The sequence below is a fragment of the Martes martes genome, assembly GCF_963455335.1.
Source record: "Martes martes genome assembly, chromosome: 10".
NCBI lineage: Eukaryota > Metazoa > Chordata > Mammalia > Carnivora > Mustelidae > Martes > Martes martes.
In genome coordinates, this window is record NC_137898.1 from 17,205,495 (window position 1) to 17,233,480 (window position 27,986).

Genomic DNA, 27,986 nt, shown 5'->3' on the forward strand with positions numbered 1-27,986 from the left:
TCAACTAAAAAACAAGATATTTCTTCCCCAGAGCTTCTTCATAGCATTTGTCATCTCAGAATTTCTCAGAGTGTAGATCAGTGGGTTCAGCATTGGGGTTATGACTGTATAAAACACACTCAATGATTTGTCAATGGGGAAGGTCTTAGCAGGTCTTGCATACATGAAAATACATGGAACAAAGAAGAAGACCACCACAGTGATGTGGGAACCACAGGTCTGGAGGGCTTTCCGCCTCCCTTCCGGACTAAGGTTCTTTAGAGAGTGCAGGATGACACCATAAGAGATGAGCAAGAATGCAAACACAATTGTGCAGATCATCCCTCCATTGGCCACCACTAACAGGCCAATGACATATGTGTCAGTACAGATGAGCTTCAATAAGGGGTACATGTCACAGAAAAAATGATCAATGACATTGGGGCCACAGAATGGGAGCCCATAAATAGTGATGACTTGAGTTATTGAATGCAGAAAACCTCCAACCCAGGACACTACCAGCAGCACAACACACACCCACTGCTTCATGATCACCAAATAATGCAAGGGTTTGCAGATGGCCACATAGCGGTCATAGGCCATCACCAGCAGAAGAAAGACCTCTGATGCAGCAAAAAAGTGCTCTGTAAATAGCTGAGTCATACAAGAATGGAAGGATATTGTATTTTCTCCAGACGATAAGTCTGAAATCAATCTGGGGCAAATGGAAGATGAATAAATGATATCCATAAATGATAAGTTAGCAAGAAATAAATACATAGGTGAGCCTAAGGTCTTACTGAGACTTACAGTCACCACAATGAGCAGGTTTCCTACCACAGAAAAAACATAGAAGAGCAAGAACATAACAAAAAGGACCTTCTGTTCCTTTGGATCCTGGGTGAGGCCCAAGAGGACAAAATAAGTTACATTGTTTCTTGGTTCCATTTAGTCTGCATAGGAGCTGACTTCTCCTATTTGAAGGAAGTGATCTACAAAACAAGGGGGAAAGCTTTTAAATGCATTACAAGACTAATCTTCTATTGACTCATTCAATTAAAAGAATGTGGAAGGCATATCTGTTTCTGTCAAATGTGTAATGGATGTCATAATTTCCAGTTGAACAAGCCACGGTTTCCTCCCCTCACTGATAGCATACATAATAATCACCAAAGATATAAGTGCCATTACAAAAATAGTCACACAATGCAAAGATCAGGGGTAGGAATATATTACCAAACATCTGTCAAGGAAGGCTTCCCAGAGAAGCAACGTTTTAGCTGAGTTTCAAAGGAAAAGAGAAAAAACAAGAAAAGAAGTCAAGGGAATTCCACACAAAGGTGCACAGTTTATAAGTCACAAAAGTGAAATACTTGAGACCCATTTAGGGTAATTGACGTACTCAAAGTGAGTGGATCAAACTAGGAACGGGAGATCACTGTCTTCAGAGATCACTGTCTTCGACTGTCTCTTCCCTCACTGAGATCTCTTGCTTATGGTCTTTGGTTGGATATGCCTCCTTTTCCTGACCAATAAATGGGAAAGCATGCCAGTGTTGTGCCTCTCCCTTAATTTTTGAGCTTCATATATACGGCATCTCTACCTATGGATATCTCCAACTGGATATCATTCCAGGACTTATGAAATTAAATTTTAATTTTCCATGATAAACATAGGAGTTTTCAGCTCACTAAACGGTACCACTCTCCACATCATTGCTTATACAAGAAATATCACAGTGTCCTTCATGCATTTCTTGCTTTCCTATCACATACTGATACCTTTAACAAATCCTTTTAACCCCCTTTAAAATATATCACAAACATAACCATTTCCCTTACTCCCTCACTTCTCTCTCACTGCACTCTGGGTCCTGTCACATCCCTCACCTTGCATTCTGTCTTCTGTTAATTAGTTGTCCTTATGCAGCCAAATGGTCCTTTTTAAATCTGATTCTGATGTATCCCTCCACTGCTCACAATACTACAGTGGATTCCAATCACTCACTCACAACTTAATGAATCACATCTTATATTACAGTAATACGAATTGTAATCCCCATTAATTTCTCCAATGTCACACATTTTTGAGTGATAAAACTAGGATTAGAATCCAAGTTTACTGTATCTCAAAGTAATCTGAATTTACATAATAAAGATAAGTCATACAATTGCAAAACCTGTCTCTGCTATTATTTGTTTGTCTTACCTTGTGTAGGCATATCCACAAAGGAACACTCTTTACACATTCATAGGGACCTGGAATTTTTCTGTCATCCAGTTTGACAAGAGAGGGCAAAAAACTGCATTATTACTTGAGAATATATTAATTTCATTTGACTATCTATTTCCTCCGTGGAGCCTTCTGGTTATTCAGAAGGTTGCTTTTATTTACATTGTAGATTACTTCCTACGAATTCTAGGGTCTACAAAGGAAAAAAAAATTGGGGACATTAGGATAATTTCTCAAAAAGACAAGTAAACCCCATAATTACATAAGAAGGGGAACAGCTAGTCATTTCCCAGGGAGACTTCTCTCAAGTAATTTCTTTCCTACTAATTTCTAAATAGGAAAATATCATTCAACTCTTTAGTCATCTTTTGTCCTGTTGACTTGCTCAGCATTAGCTGATTTGAGATTTTTAAGAGAAGTTCTTGTGCTTTTCATTAGGATGATGCTTTAAGCCTAACAGAAATCTCCTAAAAAATGAGTATTAGTTGTTAGGAGCATAATATCTTCTTCCCAACACAATCAAAGACCACTGGGCATTTTATTCCTTCCAACCACATTCCTCATTAAGTCCTAGAATTGGAAAGTGTCCAAGACTGATTCTTGTTTAATTAAATTCACTGGAAATTTCCACAAAAATTTTAAAAAATATTCCTATAAAGATACTGTTAGGTCAGGCACCTGGGTGGCTTAGTTGGTTAAGTGTCTGCCCTGGGCTCAGATCATGATCTAAGGGTCCTGGGGAGCTGGCATCATGCTCCCTGCTCAACGAGAAGCCTGCTTCTCCCTCTCCCACTCTCCCTGCTTGTGTTCCCTCTCTCGCTGTGTCTGTCTCTGCCAAAAAAATAAATAAAATCTTAAAAAATAAACGATACTATTAGGCCAAATCACATGATTAGGGTCGGAAAGAGGTAACATAAACAAACAAACAAAAAACATACCTTTAGAACCATTGTAAAACTACTACCAAGTCAAGAACAAAATTTCAGCCCAGCCATTTTGTGTTAGGGAAGATTAATTCATCATATATTTCCCCTCTTGTCATAGCAACTTTTTCTTTCCTTTTATTTAATAGTCAATTTTAGTGTGGTTAGACATTTTATTTACTCACAGATTTAGACATAATAATTATTTATTAAATTAATAATTTCTTTAATTTGGAGTTTCTATTTATGCCAGGAAACATGCTGTAAGGACATAACAATTAAGGAAATAGAGGAAAAAATTATGCAAAATGTCCTTCCTGCATGGACCTTATATTCTCCTAATAGAGTTAGACAGCAAATAAGGGGACAATTTAGTAAACTAAATATAGTCTTCATCAAGGCTAATAATAAGTGAACAGGGTCCTCATGGAGATTTCTACTATGGAGAAGTTGATCAGGGAAGACCTTCCTTCAAAGGGAAGGTTAAAGCTGCAATGCAAAGGATAGATAGTGGCTATGATAAGAAACACTGTTATAGGTAGTAAAATTAAGTAAACATTCTAAGTAAGTTGTTCTTACTTCACTGATGGCATGACCTATATGTACAAAAGGCTCAGTTTTCACAGGGATTTTTAGTCTATTGCTATGTGAAAAGAAGGTGTGAGCATGGGCTCACTCATCTTGTGCCCAATTATAGTGGGAAAGCTTTCAACCTTTCCTTGTTAAGTATGATGTTAGCTATGGATATGCCATATATGGCCTTTATATGTTGAGGTAAATTCCTTCTATACCCAATTTGTTAAGATGTTTTTTTTTTTTTTAATTTCACTCTCTAAATGATTTTTATTTTACATTTTAGTATATTTACAGAGCATCTAATTTCTTGTGCTACTGGCAAAAGTATGTAGAGTTTAAATTATTTTTGAAACTTCTTTCAAAGTTTAAATTTGTTTTTAAGATAAATAAAATATTTTATTTTGCCTTAATTTGACTCTTCTGTGGACTCTATTTCTGTATGTAAATCGAAGTTCCTTTTTTATTTCTTTTTTCTTTTATTTCCTTTTTCAAGTTTTTTATTTAAATTCTAGTTAGTTAACATATAGTGTAGTATTTGTTTCAGGAGTAGAATTTAGTGATTTATCACTTACATAGAACACCCAGTGCTCATCAGAAGAAATGCCCACCTTAATACTCATCTTAATACTTAATACTCATCACCCACCTAACCCATCCTCCACCCTTCTCCCCTCCCCAACCCTTTGCTCTCTGTAGTTAAGAGTCTCTTATGGTTTGCCTCCCTCTCTTACTTTTCCCCTTCCCTTATGTTCACCTGCTTTGTTTCTTAAAATCCACATATGAATGGAATCATATGGTATTTATCTTTCTCTGACTGACTTATTTCCCTGAGAATAATGCACTCTAACCACCTCACCGCAAATGGCAAGATTTCATTCTTTTTGGTGGTTGTGTAATATTTCATTGTGTGTGTCTGTATGTGTGTCTGTGTGCATGTGTCTGTGTGTATGTGTGTGTACCCACACCATATCTATTTTATCCACTCATGAATCAATGAATATTTGTGCTCATTCCATAATTTGGCTATTGTTGATAATGTTTCTATAAGCATCAGGATGGATGTGTGCCTTCATGTCAGTGTTTTTGTGTCCTTTGGGTAAATACCTAGTAGAACAATTGCTGTATCTTAAGATAGTTCCATTTTAAGTTTCTGAGGAGACTTCATACTGTTTCCTAGAGTGACTGCACCACTTTGCATTCCACCAACACTGTAAAAGGGTTCCTTTTCTCCCATCCTCACCAACACCTGTTGTTTCTTGTGTTGTTCATTTTAGCCATTCTGACAGATGTGAGGTGCCTTCTCATCATGGTTTTGATTTGTATTTCCCTAATGATGAGGGATGTTGAGCACCTTTTCCTATGTCTGTTTGCCATCTGGATGTCTTCTCACCATTTCTTCACTGGATTATTTTGTATGTGCTCAATCTGATAACTTCTTTATAGATTTTCAACACTAACCCTTTATCAGATATGTCACATACAAATATCATTTCCCATTCCAGAGGTTACCTTTTAAATTGTTTCCTTAGCTTGCAGATGTTTTTTGGTGAAGTCCTAATAGTTCATTTTTGCTTTTGCTTCCTTTGCCTCTTCAGACATGTCTAGTAAAAAGTTGCTGTATCAGAGGCCAAGGATGATGAGCAATGGTCATTGCTGCCCGTGTTTCCCTCTAGGATTTTGATATATTCCTGCCTCACATTTGGGTGTTTCATCCCTTTTGAGTTTATTTTTGTGTATGGTATAGGAATGTTTTATTCTTCTGCATGGGGCTGTCTAATTGTCCCAACAGCATTTGTTGAAGAGACTGTCTTTTTTCCCTTGGATATTCTTCCATGATTTGTCCAAGATCAGTTGACCATAGAGTTGAGGTCCATTTCTGGGTTCTATATTCTGTTCCATTGATCTGTTTGTCTGTTTTTATGCAGGCGCCAAACTGTCTTGATGATTACAGCTTTGTAATGCAGCTTGAAGTCTGGAATTGTGATGCCTCCAGTTTTGGTTTTCTTTTTCAACATTACTTTGGGTATTTGCAGTATGAACCCACTGTTGACACCAACAAAGAGACCAAGAGAATGAGTGCCCATGTAGATGAGTTTCAGCCAAAGGTTTATGTCATGTGTGAGTGGTCTATGACAGTGGAGCCACACACAGGCAGCCACACCATGAAGAGGACCTGAATGGTTGCAAGGACAAAGCCTCTAGCACATGCCAACTGAAAGATGAAGCCTTATACCAATCACTTGTGATAATTTCATAGTACAGAGATTTGCACATGGCCACATGGATGCTCAGCAAGATTTCAGACACACTTCCTGAAAGAGATGGTTTTCCTTAAACAAAAGTGCAAAGCAGCATTTCAGGGGCCATGGATGGAGAACAGCAGATACCTAGAAGTCATAACTCACATGGGCAGAAAATGGAAGCAGTACCCAAGGTCATGAAAGATGACTTGTTGAATGGAAAGACCTACTCATGGATAGCAGTTCTCAGTACTAGAAAGCTATAAACTCTTCCTAAATCAATCTTCTTAAATGGAATCTTCTTAAAAATAATATTGTCTTGGGGCGCCTGGGTGGCTCAGTGGGTTAAAGCCTCTGCCTTCAGCTCAGGTCATGATCTCAGGGTCCTGGGATCGAGCCCCGCATTGGGTTCTCTGCTCGGCAGCAAGCCTGCTTCCCTTCCTCTCTCCCTCTCTGCCTGCCTGACTGCCTACTTGTGATCTCTATCTGATAAATAAAATCTTAAAATAATAATAATAATAATATTGTCTTGTATCGAAACTATTTTAAATTTATTTATAATTATTTTTATTTAAACTTACTTTAATTTGTCAATTTATTTCTTCCCAATATTTTTTTAAATTTCTTTTCAGTGTTCCAGAATTCATTGTTTATGCACCACACCAGTGGTCCATGCAATACATCCCCTCCATTAATGTTAAACTTATTTATCTGATATGAGAATCGCTATCCCGGCCTTCTTTTGAGGCCCATTGGCATGAAAGATGCTTCTCCATCCCTTCACTTTCAGTCTGGGTGTATCTTTAGGTTCAAAATGGGTCCCTTGTAGACAACATATGGATGGGTCCTGTCGTTTTATCCAATCTGCAACCCTGTGTCGTTTTATGGGCACATTTAGGCCATTCACATTGAGAATGATTATTGAGAGATACGTTTTTATTGACATTGTGTTATCTTTGAAGTCTTTCTTCTGTCGATTGTCTCTATATTTCTGGTCAATGCTATTCTTAGGATTTTTCCTCTTTTATAGAACCCCCCTTAATATTTCCTGCAGTGTCGGCTTGGTGGTTGCATAGTCTTTTAAGCCTTGCTGGTCTTGGAAAATCTTTATCTCTCCATCCATTTTGAATGTCAGTCTTGCTGGATAAAGTATTCTTGGCTGCATGTTCTTCTCATTTAGTGCCCTGAATATATCTTGACAGCCCTTTCTGGCTTGCCAGGTCTCTGTGGACAGGTCTGACGTTATTCTGATGGGCTTTCCTCTGTACGTAAGGAGCTTCTTTGTCCTAGCGGCTTTCAAGAGATTGTATCTACAATTATGATTCCTCAATTTTACTATGAGTTGCCTGGATGTTTTTTTTTTGAATTTATAATCTTGGGGGGAGACCTTTCTGCCTCTAGTACATGAACACTTGTTCCATTCGCAAGATTGGGAAAATTTTCATGAAGAACTTGTTCCACTATATCTTCTAGACTTCTTTCTTTCTCCTCCCCTTCAGGGATCCCAATAATTCTGACATTGGAACGTTTCATGGCATCATTTATTTCCCTGATTCTGTTTTCGTGGCTTCTAAGCTGTTTGTTCCAGGCTTCCTCCTGATCCTTTCTCTCTATCTGTTTGTCCTCCAGATCACTAATTCTATCTTCTGTCTCAGTTACCCTAGCTTTTAGAGAATTTAGATTAGATTGGAACTCATTGAGAGCATTGTGAACCTCATCCCTGGTGGCCTTCAGCTCTGCCCTAACATTATGAACATCATCCCTGGTGGCTTTCAATTATGCCTTAATCAATTCCATTTGGTCATCCATGGCTTTCTCCAACCTAGCTATTGCCTGGAAAATTGTTAGCTTGAATTCTCTTTCCGACATATTGTCTATGTTGATAGCCGTTAGCTCTGTTGCAGAAGGCCCATCCTCTGTATTTTTCTTCTGTTGGGGATTCCTCCTCCTAGTCATTTTGGTGAAAGATGACTGAACAGATGTAGCTTGATGTATCGACCGTGGTGCAGTAAAGGTGCACCCTGGAATGCTTCTGAGCACTCAGGATTCCCCACCCAAATGAGAGAAAAAAGAAAAGAAAAAGAAAAAAGAGAGAGAGAGAGAGAGGAAAAAAGGGGAAGGAAAAAAAAAAAAAAGATAAAGCCCAAATGGGCTCCAAGATAAGATTTATGAAGTATAACTTTTAATGCCATTCTGATCAAAATTCCACTGGTATTTTCCAAAGAGCTAGAGCAAATAATCCTAAAATTTGTATGGAATCAGAAGAGACCCCGAATTGCAAGGAAATGTTGAAAAACAAAAATAAAACTGGTGGCATCAAGTTACCTGATTTCAAACTTTACTACAAAGCTGTGATCACCAAGACATCATGGTACTGGCATAAAAACAGACACATAGACCAGTGGAACAGAGGAGAGAGCCCAGATATGGACCCTCAACTCTATGGTCAAATAATCTTCAACAAAACAGGAAAAAAATATCCAGTGGAAAAAAGTCTCTTCAATAAATGGTGCTGGGAAAACTGGACAGCTATATGTAGAAGAACGAAACTCGACCATTCTCTTATACCGTACACAAAGATAAACTCAAAATGGATAAAAGACCTTAATGTGAGACAGGAATCCATCAGAATCCTCTAGGAGAACGTAGGCAGTAACCTCTTTGATATCAGCCACAGTAACTTCTTTCAAGATATGTCTCCAAAGGCGATGGAAACAAAAGCAAAAATGAACTTTTGGGACTTCATCAAGATCAAAAGCTTCTGCACAGCGAAGGAAACAGTCAATAAAACAAAGAGGCAACCCACGGAATGGGAGAAGATATTTGCAAATGGCAGTACAGACAAAAGGTTGATATCCAGGATCTATAAAGAACTCCTCAAACTCAACACACACAAAACAGACAATCATATTAAAAAATGGGCAGAAGATATGAACTGACACTTCTCCAATGAAGACATACAAATGGCTACCAGACACATGAAAAAATGTTCATCATCGCTAGCCATCAGGGAGATTCAAATTAAAACCACATAGAGATACCACTTTACACCAGTTAGAATGGCCAAAATTAGCAAGACAGGAAACAACGTGTGTTGGAGAGGATGTGGAGAAAGGGGAACCCTCTTTCACTGTTGGTGGGAATGCAAGTTGGTGCAGCCACTTTGGAGAACAGTGTAGAGATTCCTCAAGAAAATAAAAATAGAGCTTCCCTATGACCCTGCCATTGCACTACTGGGTATTTACCCCAAAGATACAGATGTAGTGAAAAGAAGGGCCATCTGTACCCCAATGTTTATAGCAGCCATGGCCACAGTCGCCAAACTGTGGAAAGAACCGAGATGCCCTTCAGCGGACGAATGGATAAGGAAGATGTGGTCCATATACACTATGGAGTATTATGCCTCCATCAGAAAGGACGAATACCCAACTTTTGTAGCAACATGGACAGGACTGGAAGAGATTATGCTGAGTGAAATAAGTCAAGCAGAGAGAGTCAATTATCATATGGTTTCACTTATTTGAGGAGCATAACAAATAATATAGAGGACAAGGGGAGATGGAGAGGAGAAAGGAGTTGAGGGAAATTGGAAGGGGAGGTGAACCATGAGAGGCTATGGACTCTGAAAAACAACCTGAGGGTTTTGAAGGGGTGGGGGGTGGGAGGTTGGGGGAACCAGGTGGTGGGTATTATGGAGGGCATGTCTTATATGGAGCACTGGGTATGGTGAAAAAACAGTGAATACTGTTATGCTGAAAAGAAATAAAAAATTTTAAAAAAATAAAATAAAAAAATAAAAAAACTTATTTATCTTATTTTAATATAAAGTCATTTTTTATTTTAAACTTCTCTTTGAAAATAAATATACAAAAATAGAAATAAATCTGAATAAAAATGAGGTATATACAAAATGTTTTACATATGAAAGCAATTTTATTGTTTACCAACTGGGACAGGAATAGAGATCAATGAAACAGAATTAAATCTTAGATGGGATCCAAGTGTATATGGAGCTTTAGATATAATAAGACTCCAAGTCAATGGCAAAAAGAATAGTATGAAACTTTAAAAAACCCTGAAATTTAGAAAAGCATCTAAAAAATCCATACCTCTTTAATGCCTATATAAAAATAAATTCTAGATGGATCAAAAGTTTAAATGTAAGTTATATAAGCTCAACAAAGCTTTAAAATTAAGAGCTAAAAAAGCAGTTGAAGAATATTTTGATATGAAAGAAATAGGGAAAGTCTTTTTAAGCAAGATATATAAGCAAAAATTATTTAATATTAAATTAATAAGTACATTACTTACATGCCAAAAGCATTCTATAATGTATACAAGTATTAAAATATATCACAAGTTCAATTACAGAAAAATATCAAATACTTATACAACAGTGGAGGAGATCATTTCTTCAGTAAAGGACAGCACTCTCTAATATCAGTATGGAAAAGATCAACAATTAAACAAAATAAACAACAACAAAAAAAATAGATTATTCAATAAACACATGAAAAGATACACAAACTCAATAATATGAGAAAGATTGCAACTTTTCTGGTTGCCTTATACCATGAGTATGTATCTGTGAGTGGTTGTTGAGAATATGGACAGAAGTACTTTCACAGACTGAGCAGCAGAGTAGCTAGCTATTAGTACAATCTCAAGGACAAGAGTTTGGCAATAACATGAAATTCAACATTTAACTATCTGACCATTGACTCAAATACATTCTTAACAATTCCTCTCCTATGAACTCATACTTGCACATATTCACAAACACACAATTATAAAATTCTTCATTACAGAAAAAAGCAATAACGTGAAGAGGAATGGAGACATTTATTTTAGTATCTATTTATAAGTGAGTAACATGGAGTATAAGAAAAACAAAGAGATCTATATGGACTAGTATGGCATATCTTCAAGACATTGCAAAAGATTTCACTTTTATGTGGAATTTAATCAACACACCAAAACAAACAAAAAACAAAAACAGACTCATAAATACAGAGAACAAATGCCTGCTGCCAGGGGGAAGGGAGGAGAAGGATCAGGAAAGTAGGTGAAGGGGCTGAAAGGTACAATATCTGGGGAATAAGATAAATAACTCACAAGAATGAAAAGTACGGCCTAGGGGGTATAATCAATAATATTGTAGGGACACTGGCTGGTAGCAGATGGTAACAGATGGAAGATACACTTCTCATGATCAGCATTCTGTAATGTATTTTTTGGTTTATTGTGCCCCAGGCTTCTTTAAGAACAAAGTGTTGAGTGATTCAGGGATTTAAAAAAGAGCATCCTTGAACTTCGACTTCCCTCCAACTAGTCCCCCCAAACTCCCAGCCCCCACATCTTTTGTGTTCCCAAATCCTTTCTCAGTGAATGAAGAACTTGATCCCAAAACCCTGGGACAAACCCTAGGTACCTGTTCCTTAGCTCTCCCCTCTCCTCTGCCCCCCACCCCCATTCCTGGGAAGGGCTGGCACCTCAGTTTGAATGCATGGGAGAGCCCAGAGTGGTGACAGACCCTGAGGGAAAGGCTCCAACCTCAGGGAAAGGAATCAAGGAAGATAGGGTAGTGAAGTGGGGGTTCCATAGCCTGGGGTACCTAGCTGGGTCCTGGTGCTGAAAGAAAGGATACAGGTACCCCTGAAAAAAGAGACCCAGCAGCCTCAAAATCCTGTCCTGGCCAGTAGTCTCTGCTGACGACCATTGCAGAAGTACACTCAGACCACATCCTTCTCATGCCCCAGCTGCTGGGCAATGGGGCTAATCTGCACCTGGGTGGGTCTCAGGAACTACAAGAACATGTTCTCCAGGTTAACTCACATGGTTCTCCAGACTTGTTCAGTTGCTCTTTTGGGCCCGCACAAGGGTCCCTGCTTTGTATATCTCCTGCATATTTTTGTTGTTCTCAGCTTCCACCACCCACTTCTGTAGCAGGGGCCACAGCTTACATGTGTTGTAGCAACTGAGGTGCTGAGGCTCAAAGGGGCAGATAAGGTTATTTGGTGAAACACCTTCCCAAAAGAATCTTCAGGGTGAGCCCCACATGGGCCTGGGTATATCCTAGATTGATCCTCTTCTGCCTCAGGGGCTTGGCAAATTATTCCAGGTATTTCTGCAGAACTTTGATGTCCTGGATCTCTGCAGGGTTTAGCTCCAGCTTTTCCTCTTCTCAGGAAAAGCATCCTTGGAGCTGGCTCTCCACCTCAGCTCCTCACCTGCCCTCCCCCTGAGAGTTCTTCAGGCTGCCTTGGAGCACCCACTCCACTCTAATCTGATGTCCACAGTATTCTGTCCCTCTGCAGAACTCATATGGCAAGGAGAAATAGGGAAATCCCCCAAAATTCCACATCTGGCCACAGCCCTGATTCAATTCCTGACCCACCAGGAGGGTAACAGATGGTCAGCCAGGTGAGAGGCTTAACCCAGTAGTGCTCTAGCCCTCCTGGCCCATCCCTTCCACACCCATCCCCTTGTGAATACAAGAACGCCAAGTCAGAGGTCAGGCATCCTGCCGTGGGGAACAGAGGGAGCCCAAGCCAAGGGGTCTGGAAAAATGAGGGCTTTCCAAGGGACTGTTCAACACCTCTCTCCCTCCCTAACCCCACCCACTATCATGATGTACGTAACTGTTGAATCATGATGGAATAAACCTGAAACTGGTGTAATATTTTATGTCAACTATATTTGAATTACAAATAAATCAATATGGGTGCCTGGGTGGCTCAGTGGGTAAAGCCTCTGCCTTCTGCTCAGATCATGATCCCAGGGTCCCTGCATCAGTCTCTCTGCTCAGCAGGGAGCCTGCTTCATCCTCTCTCTCTCTCTGCCTACCTCTCTGCCTACTTGTGATCTCTGTCAAATAAACGAATAAAATCTTTAAAAAAAAGTTCTATAGTAAAACATTTACATACACATGGAAACACTCACACATAGATATTTACACTTGAATTTGTAAAGATTATTACCTGATGAGCTTAAAGATACAGATCAAGCAACTGCCTCTGGGGAAGAGAATTGAAACAATGCTGAGAGTAAAACAGAACTTTATTCTACACTTTAACTCTTTCTGTAAGGTTTTCAATATTATTATTTTTATCTATTTTTAGCTATTACACTTCAATTTTTCTTATGTAAACTAAAAGTATTAGTCTAAATATGTTTATGTAAAGCAACCAAAAATTAATAAGGAAAACTCCACATAGAATTATTTCAAATTATATAATAAAAAGGATAAACTTAACTAATAGACTCTAACAAAAAATAATACTGCCTCAGAAAAAATGTTTTTAAAAAATTTTTAAATAACTAAAAATTACTGTAATCATAAAAAAATCCTCAGTGATTCATTACATACTATGGATTCCTTGTTATAGAGGCATTATACATTTCTAAGTGAAGAGATTGACAAGGTATTATGGACCTTACATTCTATCCGCAAGGGAAACTCTTCGTAATTTAATTATAATTTAATTAAATCTTACAAATAAAGGAAGTCAGAATCAAACTTAAGAGGACTTCTACAATCCAAAGATATGGACCCTAATGTCAAATAATTCTCTTCATGGTAAATAATACACTTATCTACTCAAAGATATAATATTTCTTCCCCAGAGCTTCTTCATAGCATTTGTCATCTCAGAATTTCTCAGGGTGTGGATCAATGGGTTCAGCATGGGAATTATGACTGTATAAAACACACTCAATGATTTGTCTATGGGGAAGGTCTTAGCAGGTCTTACATACATGAAAATACATGGAACAAAGAAGAAGACCACCACAGTGATGTGGGAACCACAGGTCTGGAGGGCTTTGCACCTCCTTTCTGGACTAAGGTGTTTTAGACAGTTCAAGATGACACCATAAGATATGAGCAAGAGCACAAACACAATACTGCAGATCAGTCCTCCATTGGCCACCACTAACAGGCCAATGACATACGTGTCAGTACAGACAAGTTTCAGTAAGGGGTACATGTCACACAAAAAATGATCCATGACATTGGGACCACAAAATGGGAGCCTATAAATAGTGATAACTTGAGTTATTGAATGCAAAAATCCTCCCACCCAGGACACTACAAGCAGCACAACACCCACCCACTGCCTTATGATCACCAAGTAATGCAAGGGCTTGCAGATGGCCACATAACGGTCATAGGCCATCACCAGCAGAAGAAAGACCTCTGAGCCACCAAAAAAGTGTCCTGTTAATAGCTGAGTCATACAAGATTGGAAGGATATTGTATTTTCCGCAAACAACAAGTCTGAAATCAATCTGGGAGAAACAGAAGATGAATAAATGACATCCATAAATGATAAGCTAGCAAGAAAAAAGTACATAGATGAGTCCAGGGACTTACTGACAGTTACAGTCACCACAATGAGCAGGTTTCCCACCACAGTCAAAATATAGAAAAGCAAGAACATAACAGAAAGGATCTGCTGTTCCTTTGGATCCTGGGTGAGGCCCAAGAGGACAAAGTAAGTTACATTGCTATTTGGTGCCATTTAGTCTGCATTAGGAACTGACTTCTCATATTAGAAGCAAGTGATCTACAAAACAAGGGGGGAAACTTTTAAACACATTATAAGATTACTCTTTTATTGACTCATTCAATGAAAAGATTGTGGCAGGAGTACTTGTTTATGTCACATGTGTCACAGACATTGTGATTTCCAAGTTGAATATGTCATGGTTTTCAACACTCAGTGATAGCATATGTAATAAACACCAATGTAACAAGTGCTACTATAAAAATAGTTACACAGTGTGAAGGTCATAAGCAAACAGCAGTCAGAGAAGGCTTCCCAGAGGAAAGCCTTCCTCCCAGAGGAAAGCTTTAACTGAGTTGCAAAGGAAAACTGAAAGGACAAGAAAGGAAGGCAAGGGAATTCCATGCAAAGGTACACAGTTTTTAAAGTCATAAAAGTTAAATACTTGAGGCACTTTAAGGTAATTGACATATTTGAATTGAGTGGATCAAACAAGGAATGGAAGGTTGTGGACCTAGACTGCATCTTCCCTGAGACTTCTTTCATAGGATCTTTGGTTGGACATGCCCTCTTTTCTTGACCAATAAATGGGAAAGCATTCCAGTGTTGTGCCTCTCCCTTAATTTTTAAACTTGACATATATATCATCTCCAAATCTGGACTTTTCCACTTGGATATTAATTCAGTACTTTTGAAACTAAATTTTTAGTTTTCATCAATAAACATGTTTCCCATCTAATTAAATGGTGCCACCTTCCATATCAGTGCTCAGACAAGAAATATCATCATGTCCTTCATGTCATTCTTGCTCTTGTATTGTTTATTGATACCTTTAATAAATCTTATTAAGCCCCTCTAAAACAGATCACTAACTTGATCATTTCCTTCCCCGCATGACTTCTGGTCCACTGCACTAACCTCCCATAAGATCCTTCCCCTTTCATTCTGTCTTCCATCAATTTGTGGCCCTGATGCAGTCCAAATGATCCTTTTTAAATCTAATTCTGATCTGATCATTCCACTGCTCACAACAACTACAGGGGATTCCATTCACAGGCTCACAACTTAAGGAATCACATTTTTATTACAGTAACAGGAACTATAATCTTCATTTCACAGTTGAAAAATGGAGGCTCAGAACATCTAGTTAATTTTTCCTAAGTCATTCATTTTTAAGTGATAAAGCTAGAATTGCAATCCAAGTTTGCTTTATCTAAAGTAATCTTTTATGTAATAAATATACTCACACAATTGCAAATCCTGGTTTCCACTATTTACTGTTATTCTTACCTTAGGAAAATAAGTCCACAATCTGAAGGAACACTTTTTACTCATTCACGGGAACCTGGAATTCTTCTATCATCCAGTCTGACAAGAGAGGGTAAGAAGCTGCATTATTACTTGAGAACATATTTTATTTCACTCAACTGCCTCTCTGTTCTCTCTGTGGAGGCTTCTAGTTATTCAGAAGGTTGCTTTTATTTGTACTGTAAATTACTTCCTAGGAAGTCCAGGGTCCACACAGAAATAAAAAATTTAGCAAATTAGGAAAAATCATCAAAAAGACAAGGAATTCCTATCCTTACATAAGGAGATAGACACCAGACATTCTAGAGAGAGACTTTTCTCAGGTAACTTCTTTCCTACTAATGTCTAAATAGAAAAATATCATTCAACTCATTAGTCAACTTTATTCTGTCTTTTCAGTTTGCTCAGATTAGCTGACTTGATATTTTAGGAGACATTCTTGCGCTTTTCTTTAGAAAATGTTGTAAGCCTAACAGAACCCCCATATATATCAGTTTTAGGAGTATAGCATATTCTTCCCAACACAAGCAAAGATCACTGAACATTTTATGCCTTCTAACCAAACTCCTCATTAAGTTCTAGAATTGGGAAGTGTCCAAGACTAATTCTTGCTTAATTAAATTCAATGGGAATTTCCACAAAAACTTTAAAAATATCTATAGGAAGAAGGTATTAGGTCAAATCACATAGGGTCAGCAAGATGTTACATAAAAAGAAATATATCCTTAGAACCATTGTAAGACTACCACCAGTCAAGAATAAAATTTCATCCCTGCCGTATTGTCTTAAGGAAGATTAATTTATCATGTATTTCCCCACTTGTCATAGCAAGTTTTTCTTTCCTTCCATTTAATAGTCAATTTATGTTACCTTGCAGTGTGGTTAGATGTTCTGAATATTTATTCGCTGATTTAGAGGTAATAATTGCCCAATTTTTTAAATTTAAATATTTTAAATTTTAAATTTGGAGTACTTATTTATTGCCAAGAACCCTCTATGAGTGAGGACACAGCAATTAATGAAATAGGCAAAAATTATGCAAAAGTTCCTTCCTCCAAGTACCTTATATTCTCTAAATAGAATCAGACAATAAATAAAGGGACAATTCAGCATACGAATCATAATCTTTTCAGTGCTAATAATAAGGCAAACAAGGTACTCAGGGAGAATTCTACTAGGAAGAATGTGATCAGTGAAGGCCTTTCTTCAAAGATGATGCTTAAACTGAGATAGTTGCTACCATCAGAAGCACTGTCACAGCTAGTAATGTTAAGTAAAATTTAAATAAGTAAGTAAAATGATCTCATTTCACTGATGGCCTGATCTATACGTGGAAATTGCTAAAAATATCACAGTTTTTTTTTTCCCCAATGTTTTTGGGAGAAGGAGGGGTTAGAGTGGGCACTCTCATCTTATTCCTGATTGTGGTGGGAAAGCTTTCAACCTTTTCCTGTTGAGTGTGATGTTACATGTGGATCTGTCATCTATGGCCCTTTATGTCGAGGTACATTCCTTCTCTACCCAATTTTTGAGAGGTTACTTTTTTCATGAAAATACATTGAATTTCTCTCTTACTAGTGAACAACCCAGAGAGGATTAGGAAAATGATTCCTTTTACAACAATATTAAAAGGAATAAATATTTAAGAATAAACATAAGTAAGGAGGCAAAAGTCTTCTACAATGCAAAACTATAAAATGTTGCTGAAAGATAATCTGAAACACACAAATAAATAAAAAGACTTTCATGAACTGATATAGTTCATGTCATTAAGATGTTAATGCTACCTAATCTCATCTATAGATTCAGTGTAAACCCTATAAAAATCAAAAAAAAAAAAATAAATTCTTTGAGAAATAGAAAAATCCATCCAAAAATTCTCATGGAATATCAAGGAACCCAAACAGAGAAAATAATATTGGCAAGAAAAAGAAAACAACAACAACAACAACAACATCAACAACAACAATGGAAAACTTCCTGGTTCTAAAACGTAACTACAAAGTTATGGTAATCAAAAGAGTGTGATATTGACAAAAAACCAGACATAGTAATGAAATAAAATTCAAGCCTAGAAGTGAAGCTTTGAATATATACAATGATTTTCAGCAAAGATGTCTAGAGAAGTCATGGGGTAGAGACAGGTGGTTCAAAAAATGGTGCTGTGAAACTGGATATCCATATAGGAGGAATGAAATTGAACCCTTAATGCATATCATATGCAAAAATTAACTCAACATGGATCAAGACCTAAAATCTAGCTAAAACTAAAAAACTCTGACAAGAACACATAGAAGAAAATCCATGACCTTGGATTTGGCAATGATTCCAAAAACACAGGCAAGAAGAAATAGATAAATTGTACTTTATTAATATTAAGAACTTATGTGCATCAAGCAACACCACCAATAACGTGAAACAACAACACACAAAAGTGGAGAAAATATTTGCAAATAATATATTTGATAAAGTATTAATATCCAGAGTTCCTAAAGAAGTTCTGCATCTTAAAACATAATGAGGGGCATTTGGGAGGTGACTCAGTTGTTTGAGCATCTGCCTTAGGCTTGGCTTGGGTCCTGGTCCCAGGCTCCTGGGATTGAGCCCTGCCTCAGCCTCCCTGCTCAGTGGTGAGTCTGCTTCTTGCTCTGCCTCTTCCCCTAGCTTGTGTGCTCTCTCTCTCTCTCTCTCTCAAATAAATAAAAAGACTTTAAAGAAAAACAAATAAATAAAAATAAAAACATAATAAAATAAACAGCCAGATTAAAATGAAGGACTTGCATAGACATTTCTCAGAAGAAAATGTACAAATGGCCTGTGGGCACATGAAAAGATCTCAATATCACTAATCATTAGAAAATGGATTTTAAAACAATAATGAAACATCACTTCAGACCTACACAAATAACTATTAAAGAACACACACACACACACACACACACACATAAATGTAGGAGAGAATGTGGAAAACCTGGAATAACTGCATTACTGTTGGGAATGTCAAATAATATCACTCTATGGAAAATGTTATGGTAGTTCTCAAACACTTAAAGAATTATTACATGACCTGGCAATTTCACTTCTGGGTATATACCCAAGGTAACGGAAATCAGGAATTCAATCAAATATTTCTACACTCATTTTCATGGCAGTATTCACAATAGCCAGTAAGAAGAAGCAAACAAAGCACTTATTGGCAGGTAACTGTATAAACAAAATGAGGTGGATACACACAGTGGAATACTATTCAGCCCTGAAATATGAAGGAAATTCTGACACGTGCCAAAACATACTAACCTATAATAGATTCTGCTAAGTGAAATAAGGCAGTCACAAAAGGACAAGCACTGTCTGTTCCCACTTACAAGATGTACTTAGCATAACAAATTCACAAATCGCATGTAGAAGAGTGGTTGCCTAGGCTTCAGGGAGATTGAATGGCAATTAGTATTTAATGGGTGTCTGGTTTCAGTTTGGGTAAATGAAAAAGTAACAGAAACACATGGTGGTGATGTTATTATAACATAGTGAGGTAATTTAATGCCCCTGAACTGTGAACTTACAAATGGCTAAAATTGTACATTTGCCACATATAGTTTACCACAATTTAAAAGCTAAACTTGAAAACTAAGATAACTTCCATAAGCAGTAAATTAAATATCTATAAAAATCAGTCAAGGGATTCGCAAAATAAAAGGATATAAAGTCTGACACCATATACCTAAAACATGGCTGGAGGAGAGGAAAAATGTAGTGATTCTAGAGGGGGTTCTAGCTTAAGCAACCATTGGCTTAATATAGACTGCTATAAGCATAAGATATTACATATAAACTTAATGGTAAACACAAAACTAAAACCAGTAATAAATATGGAAAAAAATAAAGAGAAGGAAATCCACGTATATCACTAAGGAAAGCCAACAAACCATGAGAGAAGAGAGCAAGAGAAGAAAGGAATAGAGAAGAACTACTAAAAAACCATAAAACAAGTAACAAAATGACAGTAAGTACATCCTATCAGTAATCACTTTGAACATAAATGAACTAAATCCTCCAATCAAAAGACATAGACTGAAAGAATAGACAAAAAATTAAGACCCACCTATATGCTGCCTGCATGACACTAATCTCAGACCTAAAGACACAGGCAGATTGAAAGTGAAGGGATAGAAAAACATTAACCATGCAAATGAAAGTGTAAAGAAAGCCAGGTAGCAATACTTATATCAGAAAAAAATTGACTTTAAAACAAAGACTGTTAACAGAAACAACAAGAACACTACATACTCAAAGGGAACAATCCAACAAGAATACATAACAGTTGTAAATATGTATGCACCAAACATGGGGGCATCCAAATGCATAAAGCAACTATTAACAAACATAAAGGAAGTAATAAATAATGCAACAAATATAGTTGGGACTTTAACACCACAATCACACCAAAGGACAGATCATCCAAAGAGAAAGTCAACAAGAAAACAGTGGCTTTGAATGACACATTGGACCAGATGGATCTAACAGAAATATTCAGAATATTCCATACTAAAACAGCAGAATATACATTCTTTTCAAGTGCACATGGAACAATCTTCAGAAGAGATTGCTTATTAGGCCACAAAACAAGTCAAATTCAGAAAGACTGAAATAATATTACACATCTTTTCTGAGCAAAATTTGAACAAATGTCCATCAATGAAATTGAGTCAGTAATCAAAAAACTCAACAAACAAAAGTCCAGAACCAGATGACTTTACAGGTGAATTATACCAAATATTTAAAGAAAAATTTATGTTTATTCCTCTCAAACTATTCCAAACAAAAAAACAAAAAAACAAACAAATAAAGAAAAGAGGAAGGAGAACTTCCAAATTCATTTGATGAGGCCAGCATTACCCTGATACCAAAAACAGATAAAGACACTATGAAAGAGAGAGAGAGAGAGAGAGAGAGAAAGAGAGAGAGAGAGAGATCAACAAATGCACAGGTCAACATCTCTGATAAATATAGATGAAAAAATCCTCAACAAAGTATTAGCAATCCTAATCCAACAATAATTAAATATTTATAAAAAAATTCACCATGATCAAATAGGATTAATCCCGGGGTTGAAAGAGTGGTTCAATATTCATAAATAACATGATAAATAACAACAACAGGAGAACAGATAAAAACCACATAATCCTTTCAGTAGGTATAGACAAAGCATTTGACAAAGGGCAACATCCATTCATGATAAACACCTTCAACAAAGTAGGTTTAAAGGGTACATACCTTAACATAATAAAGGCCATATATGAAAAAATCACAGCAAACATCATACTCAATGGTGAAAAACTGAGAGCTTTTCCCCTAAGATCATGAACAAGACCACGATGTCCACGCCCCCCATTTTTATTCAACATAGTACTGAAAGTCCTAGTTACAGAAATCAAACCTCAAAAAGAAATAAAAACATGCAAACTGGTAAGGAAAAAGTAAAAGTTTCACTATTTCCAGATGCCATCATTCTATATATAAAATGCCCTAAAGACTCTACCAAAACACTACTGGAACTAATAAATGAATTCACTAAAGTCGCAGGATACAAAATCAATACGCAGTAATCTGTTGCATTTTTTTACACAAATAATGAAGTAGCAGAGAGAGAAATTAACAGTCCCATTTACAATTGCACCAAAAATAATAAAATACCTAGGAATAAACTTAACCAAGGAGGTGAAAGTTCTGTACACTATAAAACACTGATGAAAGAAATTCAAAATGACACAAACAATGGAAAGATATTTGATGCTTGTGGACGGGAAGAACAAATATTGTTAAAAAGTCCATTCTAACCCTAAGAACTCTACATACTTAAAGCAATCCCTATCAAAATACCAACAGCATTTTCACAGAACTAGACCAAGTAACCTAAAATGCACATGGTACCAAAAGAGACCCAGATTACAAAAGCAATAATGAGAAGGAGGAGCAAAACTGGAGGTATCACAATCCCAGCTATGAAGATATAGTACAAAGATGTAGCAATGAGAACAGTATGTTACTGGCAAAAAAAATAGACACATAGATCAATGAAACAGAACAGAGAACCCAGAAATAAACTCACAATTATTGGAAGTTAATCTACAAGAAAGGAGGCAAGAATATATTGTGAGGAAAAAACAGTCTGCTCAGCAAATGGTGCAGGGAAAACTGGACAGCAGCTACATGCAAAAGAATGAAACTGGATCACTTTCTTACACTATACACAAAAATAAACCAAAATAGATTAAAGACCTAAATGTGAAACCTGAAAATGTAAAAACCTTAAAACAGAGTAATGGTAGTAATGTCTCTGGCATTAGCCACAGTTACATTTTTCTAGATATGGCTCCTTCATGAGGGAGCAGAAGACTGAGGACAGGCAGAAGCTGACAGTCCACAGCCCACCCCTCCATGGGATATATGTGACAGTCCTCAGGCATTCCTGGCTGCCCTAAAGGAAAAACAAATTAACTTATAGAGATTACAATCCTACAAGATATGAGTCTCCTTAAATTTACAAAAATCTTAGTTATTTACAACAAAACATTTCTATCAATGACCTAGCTTCAAGAAGGAAATGTAAATATAATTAAAGTTCCTTAAAATCTGCAGCCCATTGACAGAAACTTGAAGCAGGTGAAGTGAAATTTTTGTTCCTCCAGGAAGCTCCCAAATCTTTTACTGTTAATGACTTACTAGAAGGAAAAACAACTTTAATTTGACAATGCCAAGGTCTCTTGTATCCTGTGAGTCTTCCTTAACATACAAAAATCCTTTGAAACCACCTTTTTCCTTACCTCCCCCAAATCCCAAGTACATAGTCAGCCACACCTCACAAACCCTGGACAGCTTTTTCTTCCTATGGTTCCTGTTCACATGCTTTAATAAAATCACCTTTTTGCACCAGAGACATCTCAAGATTTCTTTCTTGGCTGACAGCTCCGGAACTCACCCCACCAAATTTTAGCTATATTCTGAAACTCCACCATGCTGAAGCAAGATAAAGAAAAGCATAAATAAACTATTGGTAGTACATTGAAATAAAAATCTGCACAGTGAAGAAACTAATGAACAAATCTAAAAGACAACCTAGGAATGAGAAAAGATATTTGCAAATGACATATCTAATAATGGGTTAGTATCAAAAATATGTAAAGAACTTATACAACTTAATGCCAAAAAAACCACAAATAATCCAAATAAAAATATGCAAAAGACATGAACAGATATTTCTCCAAAGAAGACATAAAGATGGCCAACAGACACATGGAAAGATGCTTAATGTCATTCATCATCAGGGAAATGCAAGAAATAACAAGTGTTGGCAAGGATGTGAAGAAAAGGGAACTGTTGTTGAGAATGCAAACTGGTGTGGCCACAGTGGAAAATAGCATAGAGGATCTTTAAACAATTAAAAATAGAATTGTCATATGATCTAGTACTCCCACTCCTGAGGATTCACCCAAAGAATATGAAAACACAATTTTTTAGAGACTTATTTATTTATTTGAGAGAGGGAGAGATAACAAGAGAGCATGAGCTGGGAGAGAGAGAGAAGCAGGCTCCCAGCTGACCAAGGAACCTGACCCAAGGCTAGATCCCAGGCCCCTGGCATCATGACCTGAGCCAAAGTTAGATGGGTAACTTGACTGAGCCACCCAGGCACCCCAGAAAGATAAACACACCCCTAGGTTTTTTGCAACATTATTTACAATACCCAAATTATGGAACTGTCCATTGATTGATGAATGGATAAAGAAGTGGTATGTATATACAGTGGAGTATTATTCAGCCATAAAAAAGAATGAAATCTTGCCATTTGAAACAACACAGATGGATCTAGAGGTTATAATGCTAAGTGAAATAAGTCAGTCAGAGAAAGACAAGTACTATATGATTTCACTCATGTGGAATTTATGAAAGAAAACAAATGAGCAATGGGGAAAAAAGAGATAAACAAAACAGACTGTTAAATATAGAGAATTGGTGGTTACCAAAGAGGAGGTGGGTGGTGTGAAGGGTGAAATATATGAAGGTGATCCAGAGTACACTTATTGTGATGAACACTGAGTATTGCATAGAATTGTTGAACCACCACACTGTACACCTGAAACTAATATAACACTAATTGTTAATTATACTGGAATTTCAAAAATACATAAACAAGATAGGAAAAAAATTAGAGTACCAGAAAAAAGAACTAAGTTGATTTCACTGATAGGTTCATGTTGTGAACATTAATTATAGCATAATAGCTGGAGTATATGCAAAGATACTGGCTTCAGAGATACCTGAGTCATTTTTCTAAAAGTATATATGTCCTCCAACAACAAAACTGGTAAATTGAAATTTCCAGAGCTGTGTCCTGACAATGTGGATTTTACAAGAAATCTAATTCTCTTGGTATATTGAACATTTGCAGTCAATTGGAAAATACGTATATCTAAATAGAATATTTTTACATTAAGAAAAAAATTGTTCATGGCATCTATATGTTAAAATAAATACACTTTGGGCAAATAGTGCTCATGTGCCTCTGTAACATAGAAATTATCTTTTCTCTGTTCCATTTAATAGACAAATTTATCTTATAAAGTTATGGATATCTCTTACACATACCATTTTTACCCTAAAACTTCCTCATGGCATTTTTCACCTCCAAATTTCTGAGTCTGCAGGTTTAAGTCTAACAAAGGAGTTACCATGCTGTGATGTGAGAGACACAGGTGGACAGGGCTTTGTGTCTCTACTCCAACCTACAGGTCCTCGGGGAGCATCTGATGACCAACTAGGAGACCATCAAGAGGAAAATTTTCACAGGCAGATGAACCCACTTTTGACAGCAACAGAGACACCAAGGGTGTGAGCGTCCCTGCAGATGAGTTTCAGCCAAAGGTTTATGTCATGCATGAGTGGTCTATGACAGTGGAGCCACACATAGGCAGCCACACTGTGAAGAGGTCCTGAATGGTTGCAAGGACAAAGCTTCTAGTATATGTCACTTGAAAGAAGCCCTATCTCTGTCACTTGTAATGATTACATAGTACAGGTGTTTGCAGATGGCCACAAGGATAGTCAGCAAAGACATCAGTCACACACTTCTTGAAAAAGATGGTTTTTCTTACAGCTAAAGTGCCAAAAAGCTTTTCAGGGTCATGGGTGAAAAACAGGAGATATCTAGAAGGCATAACTCACACAGGAAGAAAATGGAAGCAGTACCCAAAGTCATGAAAGATGACTTGTTGAATGAAGAGAGCTGCTCATGGATAACAGTTCTCAGTACTGGAAAGCTATAAACTCTTCCTAAATTGATCTTAAACTGAATCATCGTGAACATAATAACTGTCTTTGTTTTGTAACTAAACCATGTTCAACTTATTTTAACTTAATTATCAAGTATTTAAATGTTAAACATTTATCTTATTTACATGTCAACTTATTATTTTAAACTTGAATTTGACACATAAATGTGCAAGACTAGTTACAAATCTGAAAAAGAACAGCTAGTCTCATCACATATCAGTATGTGTTATATATATGAAACATATGTTGTATCTCAATTAGGACTTGGATAAAGACATCAATAAAACTGAATACTCCTAAATTGGATCCAAATACCAATGGGACATTAGAATATCATAGTCAGGATTAAAAAAAAAAGAAGAATATAATAGTCAGGATTGCAGGTCAAAGGTAAAAAGATAATTATACAACTATTAAAAAGAAACAACTAAAATTTAGAAAGACAAAAAATTCAATCCCCAATTAATCCCTATATCAAAATAAATTCCCAGTGAATCAACAATTTTAATATAAGACCAAAAGAAGTACTTAAATATTAAGTGCTAGAAATAGCTGAAGAATATTTTGTCATGAATGAAGTAAGGAAAGTCTTTTTAAGCAAGTTACAAAGCAAAAAATAATTAAATGTAAAATGTTAGACAAAATATAGACTCTGCACTCTGAGAAACAAACTGATGGTTACAGAAAGGCAGGCGGGAGGATGAGGTAGCCCGGTGATGGGTATTAAGGAGGGCATATGTTGTGATGAGCACTAGTGTTATACAAAACTCATGAATCACTGAGCACTACATCAAAAATAATAATGTACTACATGTTGGCTAACTGAACATAATAAAAAAAAAAGTAGTATACAAAAGTTAAAAATACCACATATACCTAGCATAAAAAAGTTAAAAATACCACAAGTCAGAAAAATAATAATTATATATACAACAGTAAAAAAGATTATTTCTTTAGTACCCAAATGACTCATAAAAATCAGCATGGGAGACGTCAACAATTGAATGAAACAGACTTTTTTTTTAAGATTTTATTTATTTATTTGACAGACAGAGATCACAAGCAGGCAGAGAGGCAGATAGAGGAGGTAGGGGAAGAAGGCTCCCCGCTGAGCAGAGAGCCCTATGCAGGGCTCAATCCCACAACCCTGAGATCATGACCTGAGCCGAAGGCTGAGGCTCAAACCACTGAGCCACCCAGGTGCCCCTGAAATAGACTTTAATAGATGATGCACAGAAAAAGAAATACAAATCATGTTAAATATATGACAAGATGCTGAAACTCATTATACAAAAAGGATTTTGAAAAAAAGGATTTTGATTAAAGTGTAAAAAATAAAACAATGCTAATCAGATTGTTCAAACTCAATTATATGAAGAGGATTTTGAAGAAAAGGATTTTGATTGAAGTATAAAAATGAAATAAAATCATTCTAATCAGGTTGTTCTATGCCTTTAATATTTATAGGTACACGTTGTTGAGAAGGTGGGTAGAAGGCCTCTCAGACACAGCAGTGTAGCTGTAAGTACCACCTCAAGGATGGCAGTTTGGTAGTAACTGTGAACAATGATATTTAACTATCTGACCATTGATTGACTCAAATATATATAGCAACAACTCTACTGCTAGGAACTCATCTTTGCACTTATTCAAAAACATATATGTATTGCAAAATTGTTTGTCATACTGAAAGTTTAGGAACAATCCAAAGAGAAATGCATACATTAATTTCAGTGTATATTTATAAGGCAGTATTACCTAGTACAAGAAAAACTAGGGGGCGCCTGGGTGGCTCAGTGGGTTAAGCCTCTGCTTTCAGCTTGGGTCATGATCTCAGGGTCCTGGGATCGAGCCTCGCATCGGGCTCTCTGCTCAGCAGGGAGCCTGCTTCTCCCTCTCTCTCTCTGCCTGCCTCTCTGCCTACTTGTGATATCTCTCTGTCAAATAAATAAAATCTTTAAAAAAAAAAGAAAAGAAAAGAAAAACTAGGAGTTAGATCTGTATAGAATGGTATGGAATGTGTTTTCATTGTTGCAGATGATTTCACTTCTACATAAAATCTAAAAAAGAAGAAGAAGAAGAAGAAGAAGAAGAAGAAGAAGAAGAAGAAGAAGAAGAAGAAGAAGAAGAAGAAGAAGAAGAAGAAGAAGAAGAAACAAAAACGAAAAAAGATTTCCATGCGCCCAAAGAAGTGGGCTGCAAAGACCTGAGTCATGCACTCATTGTAGGAAAATGTCTTCTTCTGAGAAAGGGCATCCACAATCAATCTAGGGGCTGTGGTTGTAGAGAAGCAAGCATCAGCAAAGGACAGATAGAATAGGAAGAAGTACATGGGACTCCCAAGGGTCCTGCTTGTTTTAATAGTCACTACAATGAGAAAGTTCCCCAACAGTGTGGCAAGGTAAAACATCAAGAAGAACTCAAATATTGCTTTCTGCTTTCCTGCATCCTGTGTCAACCCAAACAGAATGAATTCAGTCACACTGTTATTCATCGTCGTACTAGTGGATGCAGGTAAGGTTCACTTGACAAGGATTTAATGTGCAAAGAGAAGAAAAGACGTGACATCATGGGAAGACTAGTGGGCTGACCAAGGAGTTCCTTCTTTTTGTTCCATGTTATGTTACCTCCAGCTGCCTCTAATCCTCTATAATTTCTGAAAATCTGCAGAAGTCCAAGCCTTTCCCAGATCCATCTATAGATTCAGAAACTAACTGCATTTGAAAAACCTTTGCATTTGAAGAATAAAAATTTCACAATTTTGATTCCTACCAATATTGAACATGGCAGAACTTGTACCTTCCTTGGCCAAGTGACTTGAATGCCTTGAAATTTATCTTTCATATGAAAAGTGGAGTCAAATACCTGCCTTACCTTACCCTACATTTCCC

The 27,986-nt window shown here is 36.8% G+C and overlaps 2 protein-coding genes across 2 annotated transcripts; both read right to left on the reverse strand.

The window, feature by feature from the left end:
* On the reverse strand, positions 1-27,589 carry LOC308350773 (olfactory receptor 4A47-like; the record flags this gene model as incomplete). Its single annotated transcript, XM_080816265.1, has 2 exons — positions 1-633; positions 27,302-27,589. 2 exons carry the CDS (start codon positions 27,587-27,589, stop codon positions 1-3), a joined length of 921 nt encoding a protein of 306 aa, XP_080672391.1.
* LOC308350272 (olfactory receptor 4A47-like) lies at positions 13,543-14,472 on the reverse strand (the record flags this gene model as incomplete). Its single annotated transcript, XM_080815409.1, has 1 exon — positions 13,543-14,472. The coding sequence occupies one exon, from the start codon at positions 14,470-14,472 to the stop codon at positions 13,543-13,545; it is 930 nt and encodes a 309-aa protein (XP_080671535.1).
* Positions 27,590-27,986: the final 397 nt, after the last annotated feature.